Source organism: Schistocerca cancellata, chromosome 9 (genome assembly GCF_023864275.1).
Source record: "Schistocerca cancellata isolate TAMUIC-IGC-003103 chromosome 9, iqSchCanc2.1, whole genome shotgun sequence".
In the NCBI taxonomy this organism is placed as follows: Eukaryota; Metazoa; Arthropoda; class Insecta; order Orthoptera; family Acrididae; genus Schistocerca; species Schistocerca cancellata.
The window spans coordinates 153,934,427-153,961,356 of record NC_064634.1 but is presented as its reverse complement, the minus strand read 5'-3'; the positions used below and the strand labels follow the sequence as shown (position 1 = coordinate 153,961,356).

At 39.4% G+C, this 26,930-nt stretch overlaps 1 protein-coding gene across 2 annotated transcripts in view; it reads right to left on the bottom strand.

The window, feature by feature from the left end:
* LOC126100877 (uncharacterized) overlaps positions 1-26,930 on the bottom strand; it is an 80,563-nt gene that overhangs the window by 31,111 nt on the left and 22,522 nt on the right. For both annotated transcript variants that reach the window (XM_049911542.1, XM_049911541.1), the window contains exons 2-4: positions 20,813-21,051; positions 17,596-17,802; positions 14,845-15,150 (exon numbers count right to left, since the gene is read on the bottom strand). In XM_049911542.1, coding sequence (XP_049767499.1) covers positions 14,845-15,150; positions 17,596-17,802; positions 20,813-21,051 — 752 coding nt within the window. The remainder of the gene's footprint in view (positions 1-14,844; positions 15,151-17,595; positions 17,803-20,812; positions 21,052-26,930) is intronic.

Here is a 26,930-nt window from a genome sequence, read left to right as displayed (position 1 = left end):
TACCCAATAAACAAACTGGCCACAAAAGTCTGCACTGTATGGAGAAATGTTTTTTCTACAGAAGCTGACTTTAAAAATATTATGTAAGGTTGATAACTGAACATTCGGCAGAAGATTGTTCAAGGATCCTTAAATTTATGTGGCTATTAATGTGTAATTTGACTCATTTCACATGCCTGGAGGATCTTGTTTCTGTGTGAATGAACGACTGAAGTATGTGTGGCATTCAAATATTAGTACAGAAATAAGATCCTAATCCATGCATACATTTTTAAAAGCAAAGTTTTAATCTACTTACACATCAATGTACATACTCTACAAATCACTGTGAAGAGCATAGCACAGGGACTTAGAATGATACCTGAGGTTAGTGTGTCTTCCTGTTCTAAAGTGCACAGAGCATGAGAAGACTGACTGCTTCAATGCCTCTGTGAATGCTGTAATTAGCCCAATTTTGCCTTTATGGTTCGCAACAGAGTGACACACAGGGGGCTGAAGTTATTTCTACACTCCTGGAAATTGAAATAAGAACACCGTGAATTCATTGTCCCAGGAAGGGGAAACTTTATTGACACATTCCTGGGGTCAGATACATCACATGATCACACTGACAGAACCACAGGCACATAGACACAGGCAACAGAGCATGGACAATGTCGGCACTAGTACAGTGTATATCCACCTTTCGCAGCAATGCAGGCTGCTATTCTCCCATGGAGATGATCGTAGAGATGCTGGATGTAGTCCTGTGGAACGGCTTGCCATGCCATTTCCACCTGGCGCCTCAGTTGAACCAGCGTTCGTGCTGGACGTGCAGACCGCGTGAGACGACGCTTCATCCAGTCCCAAACATGCTCAATGGGGGACAGATCCGGAGATCTTGCTGGCCAGGGTAGATGACTTACACCTTCTAGAGCACGTTGGGTGGCATGGGATACATGCGGACGTGCATTGTCCTGTTGGAACAGCAAGTTCCCTTGCCGGTCTAGGAATGGTAGAACGATGGGTTCGATGACGGTTTGGATGTACCGTGCACTATTCAGTGTCCCCTCGACGATCACCAGTGGTGTACGGCCAGTGTAGGAGATCGCTCCCCACACCATGATGCCGGGTGTTGGCCCTGTGTGCCTTGGTCGTATGCAGTCCTGATTGTGGCGCTCACCTGCACGGCGCCAAACACGCATACGACCATTATTGGCACCAAGGCAGAAGCGACTCTCATCGCTGAAGACGACACATCTCCATTTGTCCCTCCATTCACGCCTGTCGCGACACCACTGGAGGCGGGCTGCATGATGTTGGGGCGTGAGCGGAAGACGGCCTAACGGTGTGCGGGACCGTAGCCCAGCTTCATGGAGACGGTTGCGAATGGTCCTCGCCGATACCCCAGGAGCAACAGTGTCCCTAATTTGCTGGGAAGTGGCGGTGCGGTCCCCTACGGCACTGCATAGGATCCTACGGTCTTGGCGTGCATCCGTGCATCGCTGCGGTCCGGTCCCAGGTCGACGGGCACGTGCACCTTCCACCGACCACTGGCGACAACATCGATGTACTGTGGAGACCTCACGCCCCACGTGTTGAGCAATTCGGCGGTACGTCCACCCGGCCTCCCGCATGCCCACTATACGCCCTCGCTCAAAGTCCGTCAACTGCACATACGGTTCACATCCACGCTGTCACGGCATGCTACCAGTGTTAAAGACTGCGATGGAGCTCCGTATGCCACGGCAAACTGGCTGACACTGACGGCGGCAGTGCACAAATGCTGTGCAGCTAGCGCCATTCGACGGCCAACACCGCGGTTCCTGGTGTGTCCGCTGTGCCGTGCGTGTGATCATTGCTTGTACAGCCCTCTCGCAGTGTCCGGAGCAAGTATGGTGGGTCTGACACACCGGTGTCAATGTGTTCTTTTTTCCATTTCCAGGAGTGTATATTCTCCACAAATACCAATTCTTGAGATTTCATAAGCAGGTTTTCATGGGATAATTTGCACGGTGACCCAAAAGTCCATTAACATTTGAAAATTCAATACTTCACAGAATAATGTAGGTAGAGAGTTAAAAATCGACACACATGCTTGAAATTACATGGGGTTTTATTGAAACAAAAATGTGCACACAATAAACAACAGATGGTGCTTCATATGATACAAAAGTAATGATTATCATAACAACTGATTTCTAGCAAAGACAATGTTCTTTATAACAAATGCTCGACTTGTCACCAGTCATTCATCAACAGTACTGCAGTTGAGGGACAATGTTGTGGACAGCACTGTACAGCATATCAATGAGTATGGTGAGAAACTGCCTTTGGATGTTGTTTTTTAACATCCCTTATGAGGTCGGAAGATCGCAATAGACCTGCAACTTCCGGTAACCCACAACCAATAATCGCACGGACTGAGGTCTGGAAGGTCAAGCGCAATGGAAGTGGTGGTTTAGTACATGACACTCACCAAACAATGTACACTATGTAGCAATATGGAGTGGGGCGCCATCCTGCATAAGGGTTGTACCTCCCAGTACGTGTTTATCAGCCATGCTAGGGATGATGTGATTCTGTAATATATCAGTGTACCTCACACCCATCACGCTGACGATTCTCATGCGGCATCACTGATGTGTTGCTGTCCAGTGCTATATGTAGGCTGGTTTTTGCACTTATTTTTTGTTTCAATAAAACCCTATGTCATTTCAGGTGTGTATGTCAAGTTTTACCTCTCTGCCTACATTTTTCAGTGAATTAGTGCATTTTCAAATGTTAATGGACATTTGGGTCACCTTGTATTTTCAAAAGTCTGCAAGTTCAAGTTTTTCAACATTTCAATAATGCTCTCCCATGAGTCAAACAGACCTGTGACCATCTGTGCCTCTCTTCTTTATATACACTTCTTTATATACCCCTTTTAGTCCTTTTTCTGTGGGTCCAATACACTTGAGCAATATTCTAGGGCAGGGCGCACAAGTGATTTACATGCTGCCTCCTTTGAGGGTGGTTGCATTGTCCCTTACATGCAACTGAGAATATGTAATCACTGCATTTCATATTCCTACAAGCTATTACATCCAGGCATTCATGTGAGTTGTTAATCACTAATATTTCAGTCATAGGATACAACTTTTCATCACTTTGTGAAATGCTTAAGAGTACAATTCTGTACTCATGTTACCCATCTTTGCACCATCTTGAAACATTATCAAGATCTGACTGAATCTTTTTTCAGACAGTACCTTGTTGTATATAACTGTATCAATGGAAAAAAGTCTGCCACATCATTAATACACAACACGAACAAAGGTCCCAATACAAGGTGCACACCTGTGTACTTCTGTTGCTGACTCTCCATCTGAGGTAACATGTTGTATCCTACCTACTATGAAATCCTCAATCCAGTCACAAATTTCACTTGATACCCCAACAAATTTCACTTGATACCCCATATAATCAGGCTATTGTTAATAAATGTTAGTATAGTACCGAGCCAAACGCTTTTCAGAAGTCCATAAATACTGCGTCAAACCAATTTCCTTGATCCATGGGTTTGAGAATGTCATGTGAGAAAAAAGCAAGATGGGTTTCCTATAATAGATGTTTTCAGAATCCGTGTCTGTTCGCGTGGAAGAGGCCACACTGTTCAAGATAACACATTATATTTGAGCTCCGAACATGTCCTAGGATTACTCATGAGATAGATGTCACTGAAACTGGTTTTGGATCACTTCTCTTACCTTTCTAGCAGACAGGTGCGACCTGTGCTTTTTTTACAATCGCTAGGTACAGTTCAAGGGATCTACAGTAAATTACGGTTGAAAGGGGAGCAAACTCATCTGCAAATCCTATAGAGGATGACATCAGGTCCTGGAGCCTTGTTTAATTTTCCTTATTTTAGCTGTTCCTCAATGCCAATGGCACTAATATCTTTATCACTTATCTTTTCAGTTGTCTGAGAAGCAAACTTTGGCACTACAGAGGCGGACACAAATATGATAACACCAAAAACACAACACTTTACAACACCTAATATTGGATAGGTTTATCATTGACATTCAAAACAACTTCCAGTCATTTCAGAATGAATAAATACAGAATCTGTATGATTTTCAAGAGAATCTTATACCTTTCCTCCTTCAAAAAAGTGGCAAGTTCAGGTAGAGATGATGCAGGCAGATAACAATCATGCACCCTTGATATGGTGACCATGGTGCATAGAGAGATGTGACAATGCATCCTTGTGCTCACAAACTCAGTCCTGGATTATGTGAGCTGTGTGAACAGGGACCCTGTTGTCTTGGAAAACAGTATTACCACCGAGAAACAAACACTGTACCACTGGAAGGACCTGATCAGCCAAAATGGTCACATAACCTTTGGCAGTATTCCACAAAGACACAATCTAATGGAACAATCAGTAGTGAACTTGGAAGTGCACAAGATTAATGAAAGGCTTAAAACAATATGTAATAAATTTCACAATGTGTCCCTGGTTAATGTCAGCAATCTAGAAAGAGACCTGCATACAACTCACAGTATGCACACAAATAAAAGAGGCAAAAAGACTGTCAGCAAATTAATTGTTGAGGAAATTAGACAAAATTCCCCACAAAGCGGTGTAAGTAAGTGTATTGCCATGGAGTGGCCCAACCCACCAAATCAGAATCTGCCACACAAACAGCCACTGCAGGCAAGCCTGGGAAACTTGTAAAGCCTGCTGGACAATTAGGTAGCCCTAAATTATCCTGTATAGTCCAGCGCAAGAAACTCAGACTTAATGTAATACACCGGAATTTCAGTAGTCTTAAAAACAAGCACAATGATCTGGATATTATTAAATGTCTTGATAAATAAACCTGATATTTTAGTTATAACTGAACACTCGTACACAGAAGACCTGATTAGGATTAGTCAACCACTTCCCATGAAATTTTTTTCTGCCTTTAATAGGAAAAACAAGGCTGGCGATGGCGTAGCAATCTTCACTGTTAAAGCAAGTAATTTCAGTGTTATTGATGTAAGTACATTCTGTGTACAAGGAATCACAGAATTTGCTGCAATAAATCTAAAATGGGGTTGAGAAAATACAGCAATTATTGGTGTGTATAGGCCACCTGGGGCATGCACAGATGCAGTTTTCAAAATCTATTTAACTTGCTGATACATATAGACAGTACATTTCTAGGTTAAATGGCCATGTAAATACTATAATAACAGGGATATAAATATAGACTTATTAACCATTGATCCCAACACCAAAAAGCTACATCTCCTACTATATGAATTCAATCTGACGCCACTTATCCGTGAGCCAACTAGAGAGACTGGCAACAGCAAAACATGTCTGGATAATATAATAACAAACATGACCCATCTTTCCTACAGTACAGCTGTTCTAAAACCTGCCATCACTGATCACCATGCAGTACAGCTTCAATTGGAGGCAAATGAGATACCCTTTGCTACTAAAAAGAAACTATATGTAAGAAAAAGAATTGTGTATAATGATAACGTCAATAGACTGAACCGCATGTTAGCACACATACGATGGTTTGAGAATGTTAGGTTCTCCTATAATAGCTTTGCTGCTGACTTCTGCTATTGTTTTGATGTCACATCCCCAGTTGTAGCCACAAAAGTCAAACAAACTAAAAATATAAACAAAAGTATCTGGATAAATAATGAAGTCACTGAAGCATGGGAAAAATTAAAATTATTGCGTAGTGCAATGTTGAATAATAGACAAAATCTCAAGCTAAAGGAGGCCTTCAAAACTTATTAAGAATATTATAAAAAATTATTCATACAGACCAGGAGCAGCTACGTTGCAAACAAGCTTCAGGCTCCATACAGTGTTACTTCTGGTGCCTAGGGAGTGATACACAGTTTTAGAACAGGCAGAGACAAATGCTGTATGGACTTTAATATTGGCCACAATGGGATTGTAGAAAAATATCAACTTGAAATTGCTAATATATTCAATGAATATTTTTCTTCAGTAGGAGAAGCTATCAATGACAAATATAATAACCTGCACTATAATTTTAAAGGCAATCCATCCAAGCATAGCATATATCTAGCCCCCACAAATTGCAAAGAAATAATTAACATCATAAGCTCTCTAAAACCTTCCAGTTCCACAGGGCACGGTGACCTCAGTACTAATGTATTAAAAGTGTGCAGAGAAAGTGTGTCTTTACCTCTGTCTGTAGCAGTAAATAATATAATAGAGTCAGGCACCTTCCCAGACAGGCTAAAAATAGCTCAGGTAAAACCAATCTTTAAAAAATGGGATAAAAATAGCTCAGGTAAAACCAATCTTTAAAAAATGGGACAAACTCAAAATTCAAAACTACAGACCCATCTCAATACTTCCAGTCTTTTCCAAAATAGTTGAAAAAGTCATATACAGCAGAATTATAAACTTCCTCTAGATGCACAACCTAATGTTTGAAAATAAAATGGATTCTTAAAATGTAAATCAACCAGCAACAGCAGCTGCTCATTTAATTGGAGAGATAATAAGTGGCATCAAAAACAAGCAACATGTTGCAGGTACATACCTCGACCCTGAGAAGGCTTTTGACTGTGTGAACACAACAATCCTATTAGAAAAGCTATGGAACAGTGGCATCAGAGGCACTGCTCATGACCTAATAAAATCATATATGAGTACTGAAGAAAGTTTGTATTGCTTAAAACTGAAAGTGGTGTTGCTCTCTTTGGTGTGACGTCATAAGCACGTGACTGCGTGTGAGATCGCTCTCTAAGTTTTCGTCTATTTTTAGGTATATATTTTAACGGTTTTTGTGATAATATTTACTATATAAGTGACTTATTAGTGGTTTCTTCATTCACCTCTGCCTTTCTTGTGTTGTGACCTGATATTTGTGAGTGTTTCGTATCGAGCAACTTAACCTCTTACCCGTGTTTACATTCCGTGCTGACCAGTTGCAGCTGTAGCGGCGCATAGAAAGCTAAATACTAATTAATTGTTTGTGTATAGTAGTTTCTTTAGGAACTTTAGTAGTCTTCAACCGGTGTTCTTGGTGTTTTCCGGTGAAATAACTTCAGAAGAAATTTTTGCGAACTGCTTTCTGTTTCGTTACTGTCATTAGACGTTTGATTTTCTTTCTGTGTTAGTATTTTGTTATATTCTCATTTGTTATTGATTAATACTGTCAATAATAGTAGTTACTTTCCTTGTGGAGCAAGTTTGTGATTATTGTAGTCAGTTTTTAACATCTTCTTATTGTAGTAGCGGAACTTAGATAAAGTTGTTTTCTTGTTTCAATAACTGTAAAATTTTACCATGAGTGAGAAGTGTGGGCTTTGCCGTAGGTTCGTGAGTAGTGGATTGCAGTGTGAGACTTGTTCGAAGTATTTTCCCTGGGGGGAATGCAGTGGGGAAGCCAGTGGGCATTCTGGTGAGATCCTCTCTTGGAACTGCAGGTTATGTAGCAAGAGTAAATTGATAGAGGAGCAGGAGCGTAAGATCTGTGCCCTTCAGGTGCAGTTGAAAAACGCACAGGAGGAGCTAGATAGGATGAGGAGGGAGAAGGGGGTTGGGGAATGGGAACTGGCTGTTGGCAAGAGATCTGCTAGGAGAAGATTTTCAGATAGTTTTACTATTAGTGTTTGTAATAGATTTGACCAACTGTCAGAGTCTAGTGGAGAGGAATCTCTAGTAGCTGTAGATGTAGGAAGTATGCAGCAGACCTCAGCAGTTACGGTGGCTAGGACAGTTGCAAAGTCTAAGAGAAAGAAGAAGGTTCTGCTGTTAGGTAGTTCGCATGGTAGAGGTGTAGGCCAGCAGTTGCAGGAAGTTTTGGGGAGTGAGTACCAGGTCACCAGCATTGTGAAGCCTAATGCAGGATTGGCTCAGGTGACTTTTAACATAGGGGGGTTATGTAGGGATTTTACAAAAGAGGATCAAGTAGTGATTGCGGGTGGGGCTGGTAATAATATTGATAGGGAGGGGGAGTATGACATAGAGGGTGACCTGGAAAAGATAGCCACTCACACTGGCAACACGAATGTGCATTTCGTGGAACTGTTTCAGCATCACGATCGGCCTCATCTTAATACAGCTGTCAGGCGTAATAACATGAGACTTGGGGGTGCGCTAATGACAGAAGGCATGAGTCACATTTCAGTGGTGTCGGTGGAGTCTATCAGCAGGACGGGTTTCACTAGACATGGCCTGCACCTCAACAGGTATGGAAAGGGGAGGTTGGCAAAGTTTATAGGTGACAGCATAGGTGTGGGTGGTGGGATCACTCATGGGAAAATTCCGGTAGTTGTGGGTGTTAGAGCTGTACCTTTTTTAGATTGAAGTCAGCTGACAGGTATTCCTGCTTAAGGGAAGTCTCTCTAACAAAGACACCACTTTCGACAAAGCTTAGGTATCCGATAAATGAGGGAATTAGTATATTTCATCAAAACATACAAGGCATTAGAGATAAAGTTAGTGAACTACTTATAGATGTTGACTCTGAAATTATTGGTATATCTGAACACTTCTTAAATAAGGAGATAATTCAGAGGCTTCCTTTACCAGGATACAGGTTGGCTGGCAGCTTTTCTAGGAGCTCTTTGCGGTGTGGGGGAGTAGCCATGTATGTGAAAAATGGTATCCCATTTGAGTCAATTGATGTTTCAAAGTACTGCACTGAAAAGGTGTTTGAATGTTGTGCAGGTGTGGTTAAATTTAGTGGAGCTAAACTTCTTACTGTTGTTATTTATAGATCCCCTGACTCCGATTTCACAACATTTTTGCTAAAGCTAGAGGAGGTTCTTGGTTCACTTTATAGGAAATACAAAAAGTTAGTTATATGTGGTGACTTCAATATAAATTGTATAAGTGATTGTGCAAGGAAAAGGATGCTGGTAGACCTCCTTAATTCATATAATCTTATGCAAACCATATTCTTTCCAACGAGAGTGCAAGGGAACAGTAGAACAACCATAGACAATATTTTTGTTCATTCGTCATTACTAGAAGGGCATTCTGTTAGCAAAATGGTGAATGGCCTTTCAGATCATGATGCACAAATTTTAAGTCTAAAAGACTTTTGTGCTGCAACACAGGTTAAATATAGTTACCAACTTTTTAGGAAAGCTGATCCAGTTGCTCTAGAGACTTTTGTAAACCTTATCAAGGAACAAGAGTGGCAAGATGTTTATAGTGCTGATACAGTAGACGATAAATATAATGCTTTCCTCAAGACTTTTCTCGTGCTCTTTGAAAGTTGCTTTCTGTTAGAACGTTCAAAACAGGGTACTAGCACAAAAAGGCAGCCTGGGTGGCTGACTAAAGGTATAAGAATATCTTGTAGAACAAAGTGGCAATTATATCAAAATGTTAGAAACAGTCACAATCTAAATGCAGTAGCCCATTACAAACAGTATTGTAAGGTGCTAAAAAAGTTATTAGGAAGGCAAAAAGTATGTGGTATGCAGATAGAATAGCTAAGTCTCAGGATAAAATTAAAACCATATGGTCAGTCGTAAAGGAAGTGGCTGGTCTGCAGAGACAGGTCGAGGACATAGAATCAGTGTGTAGTGGGAATGTCCGTGTTACTGATAAGTCACATATATGTACAGTATTTAATAATCACTTTCTGAATATAGCAGGTGAACTAAATAGAAACCTAGTCCCAACAGGGAATCATATAGCGCTCGTAGAAAAAAGTGTTCCGAGACTGTTACCTGAAATGCTCCTCCATGATACTGACAAGAGGGAGATTGAGTTAATAATTAAATCACTAAAGACCAAAAACTCTCATGGATATGACGGGGTATCTAGCAGAATACTGAAGTATTGTTCCATGTATGTTAGCCCAGTACTTAGCCATATCTGTAACTTTTCCTTCAGTAGTGGTCGGTTTCCTGACCGATTAAAGTACTCGGTAGTGAAGCCACTTTATAAAAAGGGAGACAGGGATAATGTTGATAATTATAGACCTATTTCTATGCCATCGGTGTTTGCTAAAGTTATCGAGAGGGTTGTATACACAAGGTTACTGCAGCATTTAAATTCACATAATTTGCTGTCAAATGTACAGTTTGGTTTAGAAATGGCTTAACAACTGAAAATGCTATAGTATCTTTTCTCTGTGAGGTTTTGGACGGATTAAATAAAAGGTTGCGAACGTTAGGTGTTTTCTTTGATTTAACGAAGGCTTTTGACTGTGCTGACCACAAAATATTACTGCAGAAGTTGGAACATTATGGAGTAAGGGGAGTAGCTTACAATTGGTTCGCCTCTTACTTTAAGAACAGAAAGCAGAAGGTAATTCTCCGCAATATTGAGAGTGGTAATGATGTTCAGTCCCAATGGGGCACTGTTAAATGGGGCGTTCCCCAAGGATCGGTGCTGGGGCCACTGCTGTTTCTTATTTATATAAATGATATGCCTTCTAGTATTACAGATGATTCAAAAATATTTCTGTTTGCTGATGACACCAGCTTGGTAGTGAAGGATCTTGTGTGTAATATTGAAACATTATCAAATAATGTAGTTCATGAAATAAGTTCGTGGCTTGTGGAAAATAATTTGATGCTAAATCACAGTAAGACTCAGTTTTTACAGTTTCTAACTCACAATTCAACAAGAACTGATGTTTTAATCAGACAGAATGGGCATGTTATAAGCGAGACGGAACAGTTCAAGTTCCTAGGCGTACGGATAGATAGTAAGCTGTTGTGGAAAGCCCATGTTCAGGATCTTGTTCAGAAACTAAATGCCGCTTTATTTACCATTAGAACAGTATCTGAAATAAGTGACATTTCAACACGAAAAGTAGTCTACTTCGCATATTTTCATACGCTTATGTCATATGGTATTATTTTTTGGGGTAATTCTTCTGATTCAAAAAGGGTATTTTTGGCTCAAAAACGGGCTGTTCGAGCTATGTGTGGTGTAAGTTCGAGAACCTCTTGTCGACCCCTATTCAATAGTCTGGGAATTCTGACATTGCCCTCACAGTATATATTTTCTTTAATGTCGTTTGCTGTTAGCAATATTAGCTTATTCCCAAGAGTTAGCAGCTTTCACTCAGTTAATACTAGGCAGAAATCAAATCTGCATGTGGAATGCACTTCCTTGACTCTTGTGCAGAAAGGAGTGCAGTATTCTGCTGCATCCATTTTCAATAAGCTACCACAAGAACTCAAAAATCTTAGCAGTAGCCCAAACTCTTTTAAGTCTAAACTGAAGAGTTTCCTCATGGTTCACTCCTTCTATTCTGTCGAGGAGCTCCTGGAAGAGCTAAAAAATTAAGCAAATTCCAGTGTTACATTCTTGATTTCTTTATTTAAACTAATGACGTGTCACCTGAATATGTTTCTTATATTTCATTTTATCTGTTTCTACAATCGTGTTATAATTTCATGTATTGACTCGTTCCATGACCATGGAGACTTCTCCTTAATGTGGTCCCATGGAACAATAAGTAAATAAATAAAAATAAAATAAACAAATCCAAAATCACTAATATAAAATATGGAATTCCCAGGACTAAGTATTGGGTCCTCTTCTGTTTTTGATGTATGTAAATGACATAAGATATTGCACTCAGAGTTCCAAAATAGTTCTGTATGCACATGATACATTCATTGTGTGTTAAAAGGAATCATTTAATGAACTAGAGACACATTGTAATATCGTGACAAATGAAACTGTACAGTACTTTAATGAAAGCCACTTAAATGTAAGCAGTAGTAAAGCATGTCTCATGGAGTTTACCAACAGTAGTTTTAATGATGAAATTAAACTATACATAGGCAATGAATTAGTAAAAAAAGAATTTAGTGTAAAATTCCTCGGTTTAACAATTCAAAGCAATCTAAAGTGGGACACACATGTTGACACTCTAGCATGTAAGTTGTCTAAGAATATATTTGGAATTAATATGATTAGCAAGTTCTGCAAAGACACTGTTGTCCTTAAGACTGCATATCATGCTCTATTTTCCTCTCACCTGAATTATGGAATAGAAAAAATGGGGAGCAACAACCAAAGCAAATCTATTGCTACTTCAGAAAAGGGCTATAAGAATCGTCTATGGAGCAAAATATAAGGAATCATGCCATGGCTTGTTTCCAAAAACTGGTGTACTAACCGTAGTAAACATGTACATTCTAAAAGCCATATTACTTATTAAAAGGCTGCAACCCAACATTTGTTCCAATTTGCATCAGTATAATACCAGGAATAAAGAAAAATTTTACATTAGCAGCCACAAAACAACACTCTATGAAAAGGGTCTGCAACATGCAGGTTTAAAGATAGCCAATGCACTGCCCAGTAAAGTTATGACCCCACTCACAATGAAGCTTAAATTTCATCTAAATAAATTCCTGTTACAAAATCAATTTTGCACATTAAAAGAATACCATACTTACATGCAGAATACAAAGTGCTTCGAAAAAATATGTAAATAGTGTTAAGCAAACCATTTTACTAGTAATTTAATCATTTTGTTAATCAATGATGTATTCAGAAGAATTGATTATTGTGCTATGTATCAAGAACCGTAACCTGTTTTCATACATATGCAATTAATCATTTGATGTTGAATAAAGTATTATTATTATTATTATTATTATTATTATTAACCTTGAAGAGTAACCACAGGTCACATGGAATACCAAGGTATCGTTGCCCAAATCATTTCTGAAACCCCGCCATGTTTCATTCTCGGGATGTAAATTCAGCTAAAGTTGGAAACTGTGAAATGGGACTCACCTGACCAAATGACTTTCACCCACTGGTCCACAATCTAGTTTTATGGCTTTGGCACCACATTTTTCTGTTACTGGCATTTGCATCACTGAAGTGTGATTTTGGAACCCCAGTTAGCCCTGCAATTTCCAGGTTATGGGGCCACGTTTGTGCTGTTTTGGTGTCGGCAAGGTTTGAGAGAGTGACATCCAGTACTACAAGGATTTTTGCAGCTGTCGTTTCCTTATTTTTCATCACAGTCCCCTTCAATGAACATCTGTCATAATCATTCAGCACACACATTTTTTTCCATGTTGTGACGTAGCAATGCTTTCCCTGTATGCAATATAAGTCTTTGATATGGTACCACTTGAAACACCAAACACTTCACGTTCCTAGGTGACTGAAGCACCCACCATATGAGCACCAATAATGTTCCCAGGTTTGACTTCACTTTACTCTAACATAATGCACACAACTATACAGAACACTGCTCTGACCACAGCTAACACTTACAATGTATTAGGGACATTGTGTACATGCCAATAATTGTCAAATACAAACAGAAAAATTCATAGGTTTTCCTAGCATCTGTATTTATATTCAAGCAAGCATTTCTCATCTTGCTTCCATAGTTTTGTCCAGCCCCTGTACTTCTGTACCTTTCTTAGTAAAGGAACATTTGAAGATGGAGTTATTTCAGTTTTTTGTCTGTTCTCTTCCATTTTAATACTACAGTAATCAATGAGAGACAGGATGGAAAATTTTTGATAAAATCTTTGATATCCTAGCCTGCTGTAGGCTCCACAATTAACTCTTCTTATGAATGTACATGAAATTATATAATGTAGATAATACTTGTCATCTTTCCAAAATGTGTCATTCTTTCTCTGATAACATGTCTTGTCAGTATTTGAAGTGGTGAAAACTTCTTGAGATCGCCTAATGAGAGACAAAGACTGTACAATATTCAAGGACTCTACATGCAATTTTCTGTGGTTTCAACACGAGAACACTTATAAATTGAGATAAATTTTCTTCAAAATTTCAGAATAGTAACACATTTGTCTGCTTGCCGTAGATGATACAATGTCGTATTCATGAACAATAAGTCATGTCTTTGGAAACTTAACAGAAATAAATTCTTGATGATGTAAACATGGAACCTTATGTCAAGGCATACGGCCTGTCATAAAATAATGGAACTCAGAGGTTTCAGTAACAAAAGCAGCTCTAACACAGTTAACATATGCACACTGTATTCGGACAGTTGGAGTGTAACTGTCAAAAGAAATAAATTCTTACTATAATGGGCGTGCATGATTTGGATTATCACTGTGAGAACCATCTGACAAAATATAAAAGACAGCAATAATAATAAGAAAATGTAGTCTGTGTCAACTGCACACACATAAAATACAGAAACACTGTGTTTTGGGAGTTGTCAAAACACCGGAGGAGCAACAACTCACAAGAGATAGAAGCAAGGGCATAAACTAGACAGTAAAATCATGCTCTCAAGATAGGTGAAATAAGTATAGTAGCATTTTTCAGGAAATCAGAGGGCACACGGGGTGAGAGAGAAAGGATACAGCTACTAGGAGAGATACCAGACAGACACCCTCAACCTGGCCAATCAAAGTAATCACCCTCCCTCCACAAGGAAGGCAGAGACTGGCAAATGGCATCAGAGACAGAGACAGAGGGCAAAGTTGTCTTCACATCAGGTCATTTCACTTTTAAATGGAAGTCTGCGAGGCAGAGGCTGTTCTGTCCATAGTGTCTGTCAAGGACTTAGGTGCTGTTGCTGCTGGTGCCGCTGGGTCAACAGACTGAGTACTTCACTGCAAGTGGGCAGAACAGTGATACACTACCACGGTCTCCGATTTTAGATTTATCACTCTCCCATGAAGGTACCTAAATTTACGATGGAGTGTGTTTTATTTCAATAACCTCTTAGTAATCTACATGCTTTGAAATAAGTTATTTTCTTAGGTGTTTTCTTCTCCTGCTGAGATTCCCTATCAGGCAGGTCAAAGTCTCTTAATCCTTTGGTTTACGTGCCAAGGATGTGATAACAGTGAAAAATCCCTATGTTAAAGTATCTGTGAATAGATACTCACTGCAATTTCATAAAGAGATGGGAGACCACTAATGAGGTCAGAAACACCAGAGATGCTGATGCCAGTTTCACCAATGTCGAGCCAGTGCAGGCTCCGCATCTGCAGCAGCGCAGGCACTGCCCGGTCGGTGACGGCCTCTGCCCATGCCAAGTGGAGCTCTGCGAGCATCGGGCAGTTTTGGGCCAGGGCAGCCACCAGCAGGTCAGAGCCGCTCTCGCGCAGGTCCACAGACACTAGCGTCCGCAGGCCTGGCAGGCACTCCGGCAGCCACGCATCTGGGCGGAGCGCTCCTTGTAGCCCAAGTCGCTGTACAGTTTATAGAAATCTGATGTTAAATTCCAAATAAAATGCAGCCATCCCAAATGCAAAAATATCATCAGAAGACAAGATCTGTAACCACATGGATTTATGAAGGTATTCATTTCAATAAAACAATTTTTAGTAAAGTATCCCAAAATATGTGTCCTAAATATTAAAGTAAAAATGTGGATAGCTAAAAGATTAGACAAAAATTGAAGTATGTGAATATGGGATGAAATTCATGAAATCAACATATTCACTCTGCTGAGTATCAATATTTTGAAGTTCTTGAACTTAAAAGTAACACCACATAACTTCGCTAAGAAATATTTAAAAACATGGAAAGCAAGCAATCACCAAGTTGAAACTTCCTGGCAGATTAAAACTGTGTGCTGGGCCGACACTCGAACTCGGGACCTTTGCCTTTCGCGGGCAAGTGCTCTACCAACTGAGCTACCCAAGCACGACTCACGCCCCGTCCTCACAGCTTTACTTCTGCCAGTACCCCGTCTCCTACCTTCCAAACTTTACAGAAGCTCTTCTGCGAACCTTGCAGAACTGGCACTCCTGAAAGAAAGGATATTGCGGAGACATGGCTCAGCCACAGCCTGGGGGATGTTTCCAGAATGAGATTTTTCACTCTGTAGCGGAGTGTGCGCTGATATGAAACTTCGTAGCAGATTAAAACTGTGTGCCGGGCCGAGACTTGAACTTGGGACCTTTCCATTTCGCGGGCAAGGGGAGGGGGTTAGAGTGACGGACATATTGTAGGAGAGGTCCAAGCTGCACACAACATAAAGGCCGACATTTGGGGGTTGAATCCAGGTAGCATGCATTTTGAAACTGCCACTGACATCAAACCATAGTATGTAGAGCAGTGTGCTGTTAAAATATTCTGGGCTACAGTGTCATAGTCGAGTTTTGAGCACAGATGATAGCCAATAATATTTTAATAGCTGTGACATTTTTGGCCCTGACAGTTTACATTTTACAACTTACTCATTGTTCACAATTTTACTACCCACACAGTTATGTTTTAATCTCAATATCAATTTGTAACAATTGAATAAAATCAGAAAAATAACTTTGTTTGATGGGATGATGCTCTTTCATTCAACAATGATGCTTGTGAGGCACATATGTATAAAAGTGCTTATAACCTATTACACACAAAAAACATCACTGACAGCTTCCTTCATTAAATCTGGAAAATGTAATGTGTCACCTGGCAGTGAAGCCAATCAACAATCATTTATAGACCAGTATTTCACAATTTGACAGTGCCATGAACTCCATTCCCCTTGGATGCCATCTTGTGCCATGGTATTGCATATAAAAAATTTATGGTGCATTTGAATGTACACTCAACAAAATGTAATTCTGAAATGACATAGTTCTACTCATTAGTGACCTGTACTCACTGGTAAAAAAGTAAATAAATAATTTTTTTAAAAAGTCAGGTAAAAATTATGTGAAATGATTTTGATTTATCTAAATATAAGAAATAAAATAGATTAAAGAAACATTTACTACACTTCATTTGCTGCACATGATATCAAGCCTCATTCAAAGGTGCATCAAATGCTTTTATAATCTGTTTTATTTCTTACTTCTGGACAAATTGTTTCACAAAACATTTGACTGGTTTCTTTCTTTTTTTCATTATCAAATTGTGTTCAGAATGCATAATCTTATTGACACCTTATTTGCTTTCCTAGCCTCTCCTGTTCTTAAAATGTCCTGAATTTAGGTCTTGATTTAAAAGACACCATTTTGTCAGTTAAATATCACACCACTGTAACTTTTTATGTGCAAAATAGATAAGCCTTGAAAAGATACTTCTTTTACATTTTCTTTGTTTTCCTAGTGGCTGATGCTCTTGAAATGTACTAAATTTTGTACTTGATTCAAAGGAAGCCACATTAAAAATCAAATATTACAGCAATGCATCTTTTTTATGTACAATAACTTTTTGGACTTTTTGACACTTCACATCAGCAGGAGTAGTTCATGAAATATTTTAATTTTCCCTCAAATCAGAAATTATTATTTTGTCAATTACCTTGACTATTTTCAACCAAATAAACACTTTTTCTCAGAACTACATCACATAATGGTCAATCTGATTCCTCATTTGCTCATTTCCCACTCATTGTTTGGCAATGAAAATTCAGACAGAAACCTATTGTTTAATTTCTTGGGAGTCTTGCTTTCACTCCACTCAAATGTTTGAGCAGAAATTCATGAATAACTAGATTCAAACTTAATGCTTTTGAAACATTGCAGACTCTAGGCAAAGAAGAGTGCCATAACTGTTATGACACATCACCCAACAGTGTCAGGAAGGACAATAAAAGTAAAGAAAGTGACTAAGTCGATTTCTGTTTCAGAACACAATTTTAACTAAAGATTGTATGTATATCTTAACTGGTTTCCCACTCACTGTCACACCTTCAGACCAGTCAGCTTGCGCACATTCCTGTAGAAAGTGGATGCAAGTGCTGAGGGCCACAGGGAGAGGTTCAGGTTCCATAGCTGGGGATGTAGCAGGGCCTCCAACACATCATTCATCAGCTGCCACCGTGCCTCCCCATACCCACTTTTACCAACACCCGCTTCAGCTTCTTCTCGAGTCAGATTCTGAAATGCCGCCAACAGCTGCAAATGTAAAACATCAAAAAATACTGATTATCAAATTCTCACATGTTACGCATCAACTCCAAGATGAACATTATCATAAGTAATAGCAAAAGAGTGTTGCAGCAAAGGAAACTTCATGACACTGATACATGTGTTGCCATACTACCTCAGCTAACATGTATAAGGGTTCATAGGTCTCTTGTATTTCTGTGTATAAATTCCTTTACACATTACCTTTAGCTATATGACAACATACATGCCTCAGCATTACGAGGCTGCTTCTACTGCAACACTGGGTTATGTACATTGAACGTTTTCCTTTTATAAAGCTTTTTTTTTTTTTTTTTTCATTATTCTAGTTTAAAGATCTGAAGGTGCCTGTCACAGTTGAAACAGTAAAATCTATGACTGTCATCTGGTTAAAAATAAATATAAGACAACAATTATATTAATCACACATTTTCAAAACAAGAATGTCATATTCAACCCCGGAATGTGGCATCCTTAGTTTTCACACAGGAGTTAACAATACATAATGTTCAGTGAATTCCACAACACATGGTATCTTTCATTGAGTTTTTTTATATCCATCAATGTTTTTATTCCTTTCACTGTTACTGTTCATTGTCCAACACTATTTGAATGCCCTCTGAATAAGAAAGTTGGTTATACTATTCCATTTGCAAGATTACAAAACTGGATTATTTGGAATTTCTTCTATACATATCTCCTTTGTGTTGAAACAGTAATTTCAAATCCAGAAAGATAATAATTTACCCATATTATGCACTTTTTGGATAAAATACGCAAAATTAATGATTAAAAAATTCTAGAAAAATACTGCACAACATCGAGATCAATTATTAAAATTGTAAATAGATATAATTAGGAATCTTTAATACATATTACAAGGCAGTTGGTTGTAGCAAATTTTTAGCAGGGAATCATCTATAAATTTTAACAATGAAAATCATTAAGCCCTTACACAGAAATTTGCATGTTTCAAAAGTAATTGTTCAAAATCAATACTTTATGAAATTTTATATAGAAAATAAATTGTGTATGAAAACATACATTGTCAAATAATCCCTTCATTACCATAAAACTTACTATTACACTTAAGTCCTTGTGAACCTATTACTTCTCATTCAAATTTTACAACAGTATTAATACTATTAAGTAACTAGTAATCACCGATTGTTAAATTTTTATGTAATGGCCAGTGCAAGGCCAAGCACGAGATAACTGTTAAAGTGGGCCAGTTGTTGGAGTAGCTGTTGAAGTTGTTGGTCCAGATGTTAAAGTATGGAGCACGCAAGTTGTAAAAAACACAAGAAAGTACAATTATGTAACTAGTCTGAAAAGTGTACGAAGAGATGTGTATGAAGATTGAGGCAATACAAGATTACACAAGCTAAAAGCTACAGTTTTATTCTGTACATAGACATCGAGTCTATTTGATCAGATAAATATTTTTTGTAGCACAAAATGCAAAATATGATTATTTTAAATAATGTGGAGCACAGTTGCAGTTATGTCTGTGACTGTAGACAGACAGAGTTATATTTGAATCTATTTCAGCATTCGCTAAGAAGAGCTATATACAGGGTGACCCAAAAGTCGATTAACATTTGAAAATTCAGTAAGTCACATAATAATAAGACAGAGAGGTAAAAATTGTTCAAACAAATGCGTGGCTTTATGGAAACAAAAAAAGTTCACAGAATGATGAACAGATGGCACTTCATACAATACAAAAGCAATACTTAGCACAACAACTGATGTTTAGCAAAGACAATGTTCCTCCTAACAAATGCTCTACATGCCGACCATAGTTCATTAACAATACCTGTAGACGAGGGACAATATTGTTAGCAGCAATGTACAGCTTTTCAGTAGGTATGGCAAGAAATTGACATTGGATGTTGTCCTTTAGCACCCCTAATGGGACAGGGCGATACCAGTATACTTGCAAATTCAGGTAAGCCTGTAACCAGCACAGATTGAGGCCTGGGTACCTGGTAGGCCAAGTGGCAGCTTAGCATGCGATCACCAACAAACGGTGTGTGCAAGAGATCTCTCTTACATGTAGCAATACAGATTGAGTGCCATCCTGCATAAGAGTCATACCTTCCCGCAGGTGTTTATCAGCCAGGCTAGGGATTATGTGATTCTGTAATGTATGAGTGTACCTCACACCAGTCATAGGGATAGGTTAAAAAGAAGCAGAAAAAGGATCTGATCACAAACAATGTGGTAAATTCACACCCAACTGTGATTTTCTCATCATACAATGGGGTTTTCATGGCAGTTCTATGATTTTCAGCAGCCCAAATTCTGCAGTTGTGAGTGTCCTCATGTGGCGTCATTGGCGTGCTGCTGTTCAGCTAAATCTGTTGCTCAGTTTTTGCACACATTTTTGGTTTCAATAAAACCTCATGTCACTTCAGGCTTGTGTGTCATATTAATAGACGTTTGGGTCATCCTGTACGTGCAATTCCTCATAGAGTATTATCCTGACGGTCAAAGGCATCTTTTGTTGTTGTTGTTGTTGTTGTTGTTGTTGTTGCCGCTGTGGTTTTCAGTCCAAGGACTGGTTTTATACAGCTTTTCGTTCATGCTACTCTATCCTGTGCAAGTATCTTCATTTCTGAATAACTACTGCCACCCACATCCTTTTGAATCTGTACTTGTCTCTTGCTCTTCCCTCTAATACCAAATTGACAATTTCTTGATGTCTCAAAATGTGTCCTATCAACTGAACCCTTCCTTTAGTCAAGTTACACCATAATTTTCTTTTCCCCCAAATTCTATTCAGAACCCCCCTCATTAGCTATGCAATCTACCCATCAAATCTTCAGCATCCTTCTGTAGCACCATATTTCAAAACCTTTTAAGATGAGATGAACTTAATTATCATATAAAGTAGGAAGTAACAATACTTTTATGAAACACATTACATTACAAAAAATTAAAATGCAACAGCTAAAATGAGAAGAGAAAATAAACATAAATAGATGGTGCTCACCTCTTCACAAAGTTGGGCACACAGGACTGGAGGTAGGTTGCTGTACAGGAATTCATGGAGTGGCTTGAGTGATGATGGAGGCATCTTAGTCCGCTTGGGGATGAGCCTTTTGAGAATATAACCATGCTGAGAAAAGCCTGCCAGAAACTGGCGCACTCTCTGGCACACATTGGTCACCACAGCAGCCATCACCAGCTCCTGCAGGCTCTGTGGCTGCAGGCAGACCGTCATTTCCGACCCTTGCAAGAAGCACAGTAGACAACTTATTTCACAACAATATCAGCATCTTCAGCAGTTATTATAATTTTTATTTCTATTAGTAGGACTTATCTGATATGTTGACATAAAGTAAAACATCAGATATATTTTTCAAACACCAGTCTCATTAAAATAAAATAAAGTTTTAAACAAGTCATTAAACTTGCAATAAAATGCCCAAACCATTCCATGTTGCACAGCCCTTCCTCAGGTGACATGCCAGGATCCACTGGACTACGCCATACCTAGTGCTGTAGCACTGACAAGACTTTGCCACTAATGCCTCACCCAGTAGTATCAGCAGTGTACACTGCCAGGTGATTAAGTCTGAACACTCACCCAAGACTGACACATAGTGTTTCTTACCTGACAGATTGTGAGTTTTTGCTAGATATTGTGAGATATCCTTTGCTTGCTTAAATGCTAGACTAGTACATTAGCTAGAAGTTATGAAGGTCTTACTTGATAGACTGTGAATCTCCATGAGATATATTTGTGAATTATCTTTGTTTCCTCTGGTGAAAGACTTCAAAAATTTTAGGAATGTTATAGAGTATCTCTGCTTTCATGACTAAGCTAACTGTATTCAGAGAAATTATATAAACATTATGGGTGAAATGAGCACCCTACTTTACACTGTAATACATGTTACAATGAGTTTGCCTCTGAAGTAAAATGTTATAACTTAAGAACAGAATTTATTTCTGTTTCTGTATTGCATCTACTTTTTGTCGATATGCATGAGAAATACTGTATTTTTTCTTCACAAATTTCAACTAGTCACTCTTACGTTCATTTTGTCCAATATATCCCAACAAGAGGGAGAACTTTCATGGATGTGAGAGTCAAAGTATACATTAACAAAAGATAAGCAAATCAGAGGAACTCAATTTGTATACTGTATTAATGATGAACTAATCACTACACTGCTTAACACCACATGTGCTTATGGCAGCTAAATTTAATCAGAAAGAAAGCTGCTAATCTGAAAAAAGCTGCTGCCTTCCCAGTTATATTAGATATTTGATGTCTATCTGCAATTGGCATTTAATGTTTACTTGATTACAGTGGTATTTTCCAATAAAAATATTTACTAACATCTGCAAGTACTGAGGCTCACAGCTTTATGATTAACACTGCTATATGGTATACAGTCACTGTAAAAAAACTTCGAAAGAAGCAGAGACTACTGCATAACAGGTGTAAAACAAAGCGTAGGACTATTGATAGAGATATGCTGAATGAAAAGTGACTGGCTGCCAAGAGAGCAATACCTGACACCTTCAATGACTATCATAGCAGAATACTGTCCAATGATCTTTCAGAAAATCCAAAGAAATTCTGGTCATGTGTAAAGGCTGTTAGTGGACCAAAGTTAGTGTCCAGTCACTTGCAAATGATACAGGAACTGAAACTGAGGATAGCAAAGCAAAAGCTGAAATGCTTAACTCCATTTTCAAATGTTCCTTTAAAAATGAAAATCTAGGAGAATTGCCCAATTTAATCCTCATACCACTGGAAAGATGAGTGAAATAAGTGCTAGTGTCAGGGGTGTTGAGAAACAGCTGAAATCGTTAAAACTGAACAAATCTGCAGGACCCAACAGAATCCCTATCAGATTCCATATCGGTTTTGTGGTTGAGTTAGCTACTCTCCTAAATATAACCTATTGCAGATCCCTTCAACAAAAAACTGTGCCCATTAGTTGGAAAAAAGTGCAAGTCACATGTGTTTGCAAGGAGGGTAATAGAAGGGATCCACAAAACTACTGTCCAATATACTCGACATCAACTTGTTATAGAATCTTAGAACATATTATGAGCTCAAATATCATGAGGTGTCTTGAACAGAATGACCTCTTCCTCGTCAAATACTATGAATTCCAAAAACATTGACCATATGAAACCCAATGCACTCTTCTCACATGACGTACTGAAAGCTTTGGATCAAGGCAATCTGGTAGACGCTGTATTTCTTGATTTCTGGTAAGCCTTTGACTAAGTACCACATCTATGCTTCTTGTCACAGTACAATCATATGGGGTATCGAGTAAAATTTTTGACTGGATTGAGGTTTTTTTGGTAGTGGGGGCCCAGCATGTTATCTTGGACGGACATTGTCAGACGCAGAAGTAACTTCGGGTGTGCCCATGGAAGTGCATTGGGACCCTTGCTGTTCATGTTGTGCACAAAAAGAAATGCATTACAAAGGAATTATCTGAATGGGATGGATGTTGGTAGATGTGATGTACATGTACATACAAACAAATTATTATAATTTCAGAAAAATTTGATGATTTATTGAAGGCGAAGAACTTCACAAATTGAGCAAGTCAATAATGCACTGGCCCACCTCTGGCCCTTATGCAAGTAGTTACTCAGCTTGGCATTAAGTGACAGAGTTGTTGGGTGTTGTTCTGAGGGGTATCATGCCAAATTCTGTCCAATTGGCACATTAGATCATCAAAATCCCTATATAGTTGGAGAGCTCTGCCTATAACGTTCCAAATGTTCTCAATTGGAGAGAGATCTGGTGCTCTTGTTGCCCAATGTAAGGTTTGGCTAGTATGATGACAAGCAGCAGAAACTCTCACTGTTTAGAGGAAGGCATTATCTCGCTGATTTGTAAGCCCTGAATGGCTTGCCATTAAGAACAACAAAAAGGGGCATAGAATATTGTTGATGTACCACTGTGCTGTAAGGGTGCCACAGATGACAAGCAAAGGAGTCCTGCAATGAAAAGAAATAGCACTCCAGGCCATCATTCCTGGCTGTCAGGCTGAATGGCAGGTAACAGTCAGGCTGGTATCCCACTGCTGTCTGGGGTGTCTCCAGACATGTCTTCAGCCTGGAATTTTATTGACTGAAGTAAAATTGTCCTCAGTGATGATTCTTGCTTTAAATGATCCCCAATGATTGGCAAAGACATGCCTGGAGAAGCCCCAAACAACAGTGGGATACCAACATTCATTCACACAAGCAAGAACACTTCGTGCACACACGACCACTATCTCCACGGGTCAGACCAGAATGCCAGTCCATGCTACAGGAGATGGCGGTCATTGGCGGTCATGAATGCGTGAAGTATGCTTGCTTGTGTGAATGTGAATGTGAATGAGTGTGTGTGTGTGTGTGTGTGAGAGAGAGAGAGAGAGAGAGAGAGAGAGAGATACCTTTTCTGAAGAAGGCATTGGTCGAAAGCTTACTGTGTAAATGTCTTTTCATTGTGCTCCTTTTCTGAAGAAGGCTTTGGCCGAAAGCTTATTGTGTAACTATCTTTTCACTGTGCCTGTCTGCAACTCAATGTGTCATGTTTGAAGTGAGTAGCAACCTATCTTTTCCTTATACTGTTCAGGAACAACTTAGGTAGTATTCCATTTGCTACGCAGAAAGGCTGCTTTCTTCAAATGTGAATAAATAAAAGATAACAAAGAGAGAGCCTAGCAGTATCCAATTACAAGATTAGTGCCTTACATCTGGAGCCTGTCAGCTAGTTTGTACAGGTTGAATACTACAAAGTGACATAAATTGGACTTAACATGTGAAGTCAGCAGTACAGAAGGTAAAAGGGCGGGAGTTTGCTTGGGAAGAGAGTGATAAACTTTCCAGCATCTGCAAATGAAATTCCGCAAAGTCCTGACCAATTCTGGAGTACTGTTCCAGCATTTGGAGAACTATCAAAGATGGCATGACTGCAAACATTGAATAAATTCAGACACACCCAGCTTGGACCATAAAAGATCAGTATAACCCATAAGAAAGTGCAACATAGATGCTCAAGAAAACACTACCTCATTTAAGTCTCTTTGGCCATTTCCAAGTGACCATTATATACATATAACTCAGAAAAGCACAACTACTCAGCTTCTCCAATTGTTGAGATCACGTAAAATATTGATGTTGCGAACTGTTCAACGAAAGTGCCCTCCGCCACACACCGTTGGGTGGCTTGCGGAGTATAAATGTAGATGTAGATAATCGATACGGACTTTCAGAGACGAAGGTCCACTCATGTACCCGCAATGACTGCATGACACAAAACTTTACACCTTTCCTGGGCTCGTCAACACCGACTTTGGACTGTTGATGACTGGAAACATGTTGACTTGTTGGACAAGTCAGCATCATGAATCCATGAACTCTGCATGTCAGGAGGGGACTGTTCAAGTTGGTGGTTGCTCTGTAATGGTGTGGGGCATGTGCAGTTGGAGTGATATTGGACCCTGATAGGTCTAGAGACAACTCTGACACATATGTAAGCATCCTGTCTGATCACCAGCATCCATTTACGTGCATTCTGCATTCTGACTGAATTGGGCAATTCCCACAAGACAATGTGACACCCCACATGTCCAGAGTTGCTATAGAGTGGCTACAGGAACACTCTTCTGAGTTTAAACACTTCTGCTGTCCACCAAACTCCCCAGACATGAACATTATTGAGCATTTCTGGGATGCTTTGCAACATGCTAGTCACAGACGCAATTTTTCCCATACTCTACATGCTAATTAAATAGGACAGGTGCTAATACTGGCATAAAATAACTCCTCCATGCCCTGGATAGTGGCTTGTGTGTAGGTCTAGGGAAAGGGGAAACCCAAAAGGCAATGCACAAGCCATATGAAAGGGTTGATATGTGAAACATCAGCTGGGAGCTTCCTTCAGCAGAGATAAAGTGATATGCAGACAGGAAGAAGTATACTGAAAGTACCACCGTTACATTAATAATGGAAAAAAAAAAGAAGAAGAAGAAGAAGATCATCAACCAAAGTTTATCTGTCAGAGAAAAGAGAGGGACAAGTGAGTAAACATTGACAATACGTCTTCCTGCAGCTGAAGGTGAAGTACATGAACACACTTTTGATCCCTCCAAAGCCATTTGCCACAACATTAAAACTTTTCCCCATTCCACTGAAAAATAAAAGTCAGTTTAAAACTAGCGATAATGTTCCTGATGACAATGAGTTGAGATTTCTACACTGAAGTGCAAAGAAACTGGTAAAGGCATTAGTAAATATAGAGATATGTAAACAGGCAGGGCGCGGCACTATGGTCTGCAACATCTATATAAGTCAACAAGTGTCTGGGGCAGTTAGATTGCTTACTGCTCGTACAAAGGCAGTTTATCAAGATTTAAGTGCATTTTAACATGGTGTTACAGTCGGCACATGAGTGATGGGACACAGCATATCCGAGGTAGTGATGAAGTGGGGATTTTCCCGTATGACCATTTCACGAGTGCACCATATCAGGAACCTGTAAAACATCAAACCTCTGACATAGGCGCAGCCACGAAAAGATCCTGCAAGAATGAAAGCAATGACAGCTGATGAGAATTGTTCAACGTGTGCAGCCCTTCTGCAAATAGCTGCAGGTTTCAATGCTTGGCTATCAACAAGTGCCAGTGTGCGAACTGTTCAATGAAAGTGCCCTCCGCCACACACCGTTGGGTGGCTTGCGGAGTATAAATGTAGATGTAGATCATCGATATGGACTTTCAGAGACGAAGGTCCACTCATGTACCCACAATGACTGCATGACACAAAGCTTTACACCTTTCCTGGGCTCGTCAACACCGACTTTGGACTGTTGATGACTGGAAACATGTTGACTTGTTGGACGAGTCAGCCTCATGAATCCATGAACTCTGCATGTCTGGAGGGGACTGTTCAAGTTGGTGGTGGCTCTGTAATGGTGTGGGGCATGTGCAGTTGGAGTGAAATTGGACCCTGATAGGTCTAGAGACAACTCTGACACATATGTAAGCATCCTGTCTGATCACCAGCATCCATTTACGTGCATTCTGCATTCTGACTGAATTGGGCAATTCCCACAAGACAATGTGACACCCCACATGTCC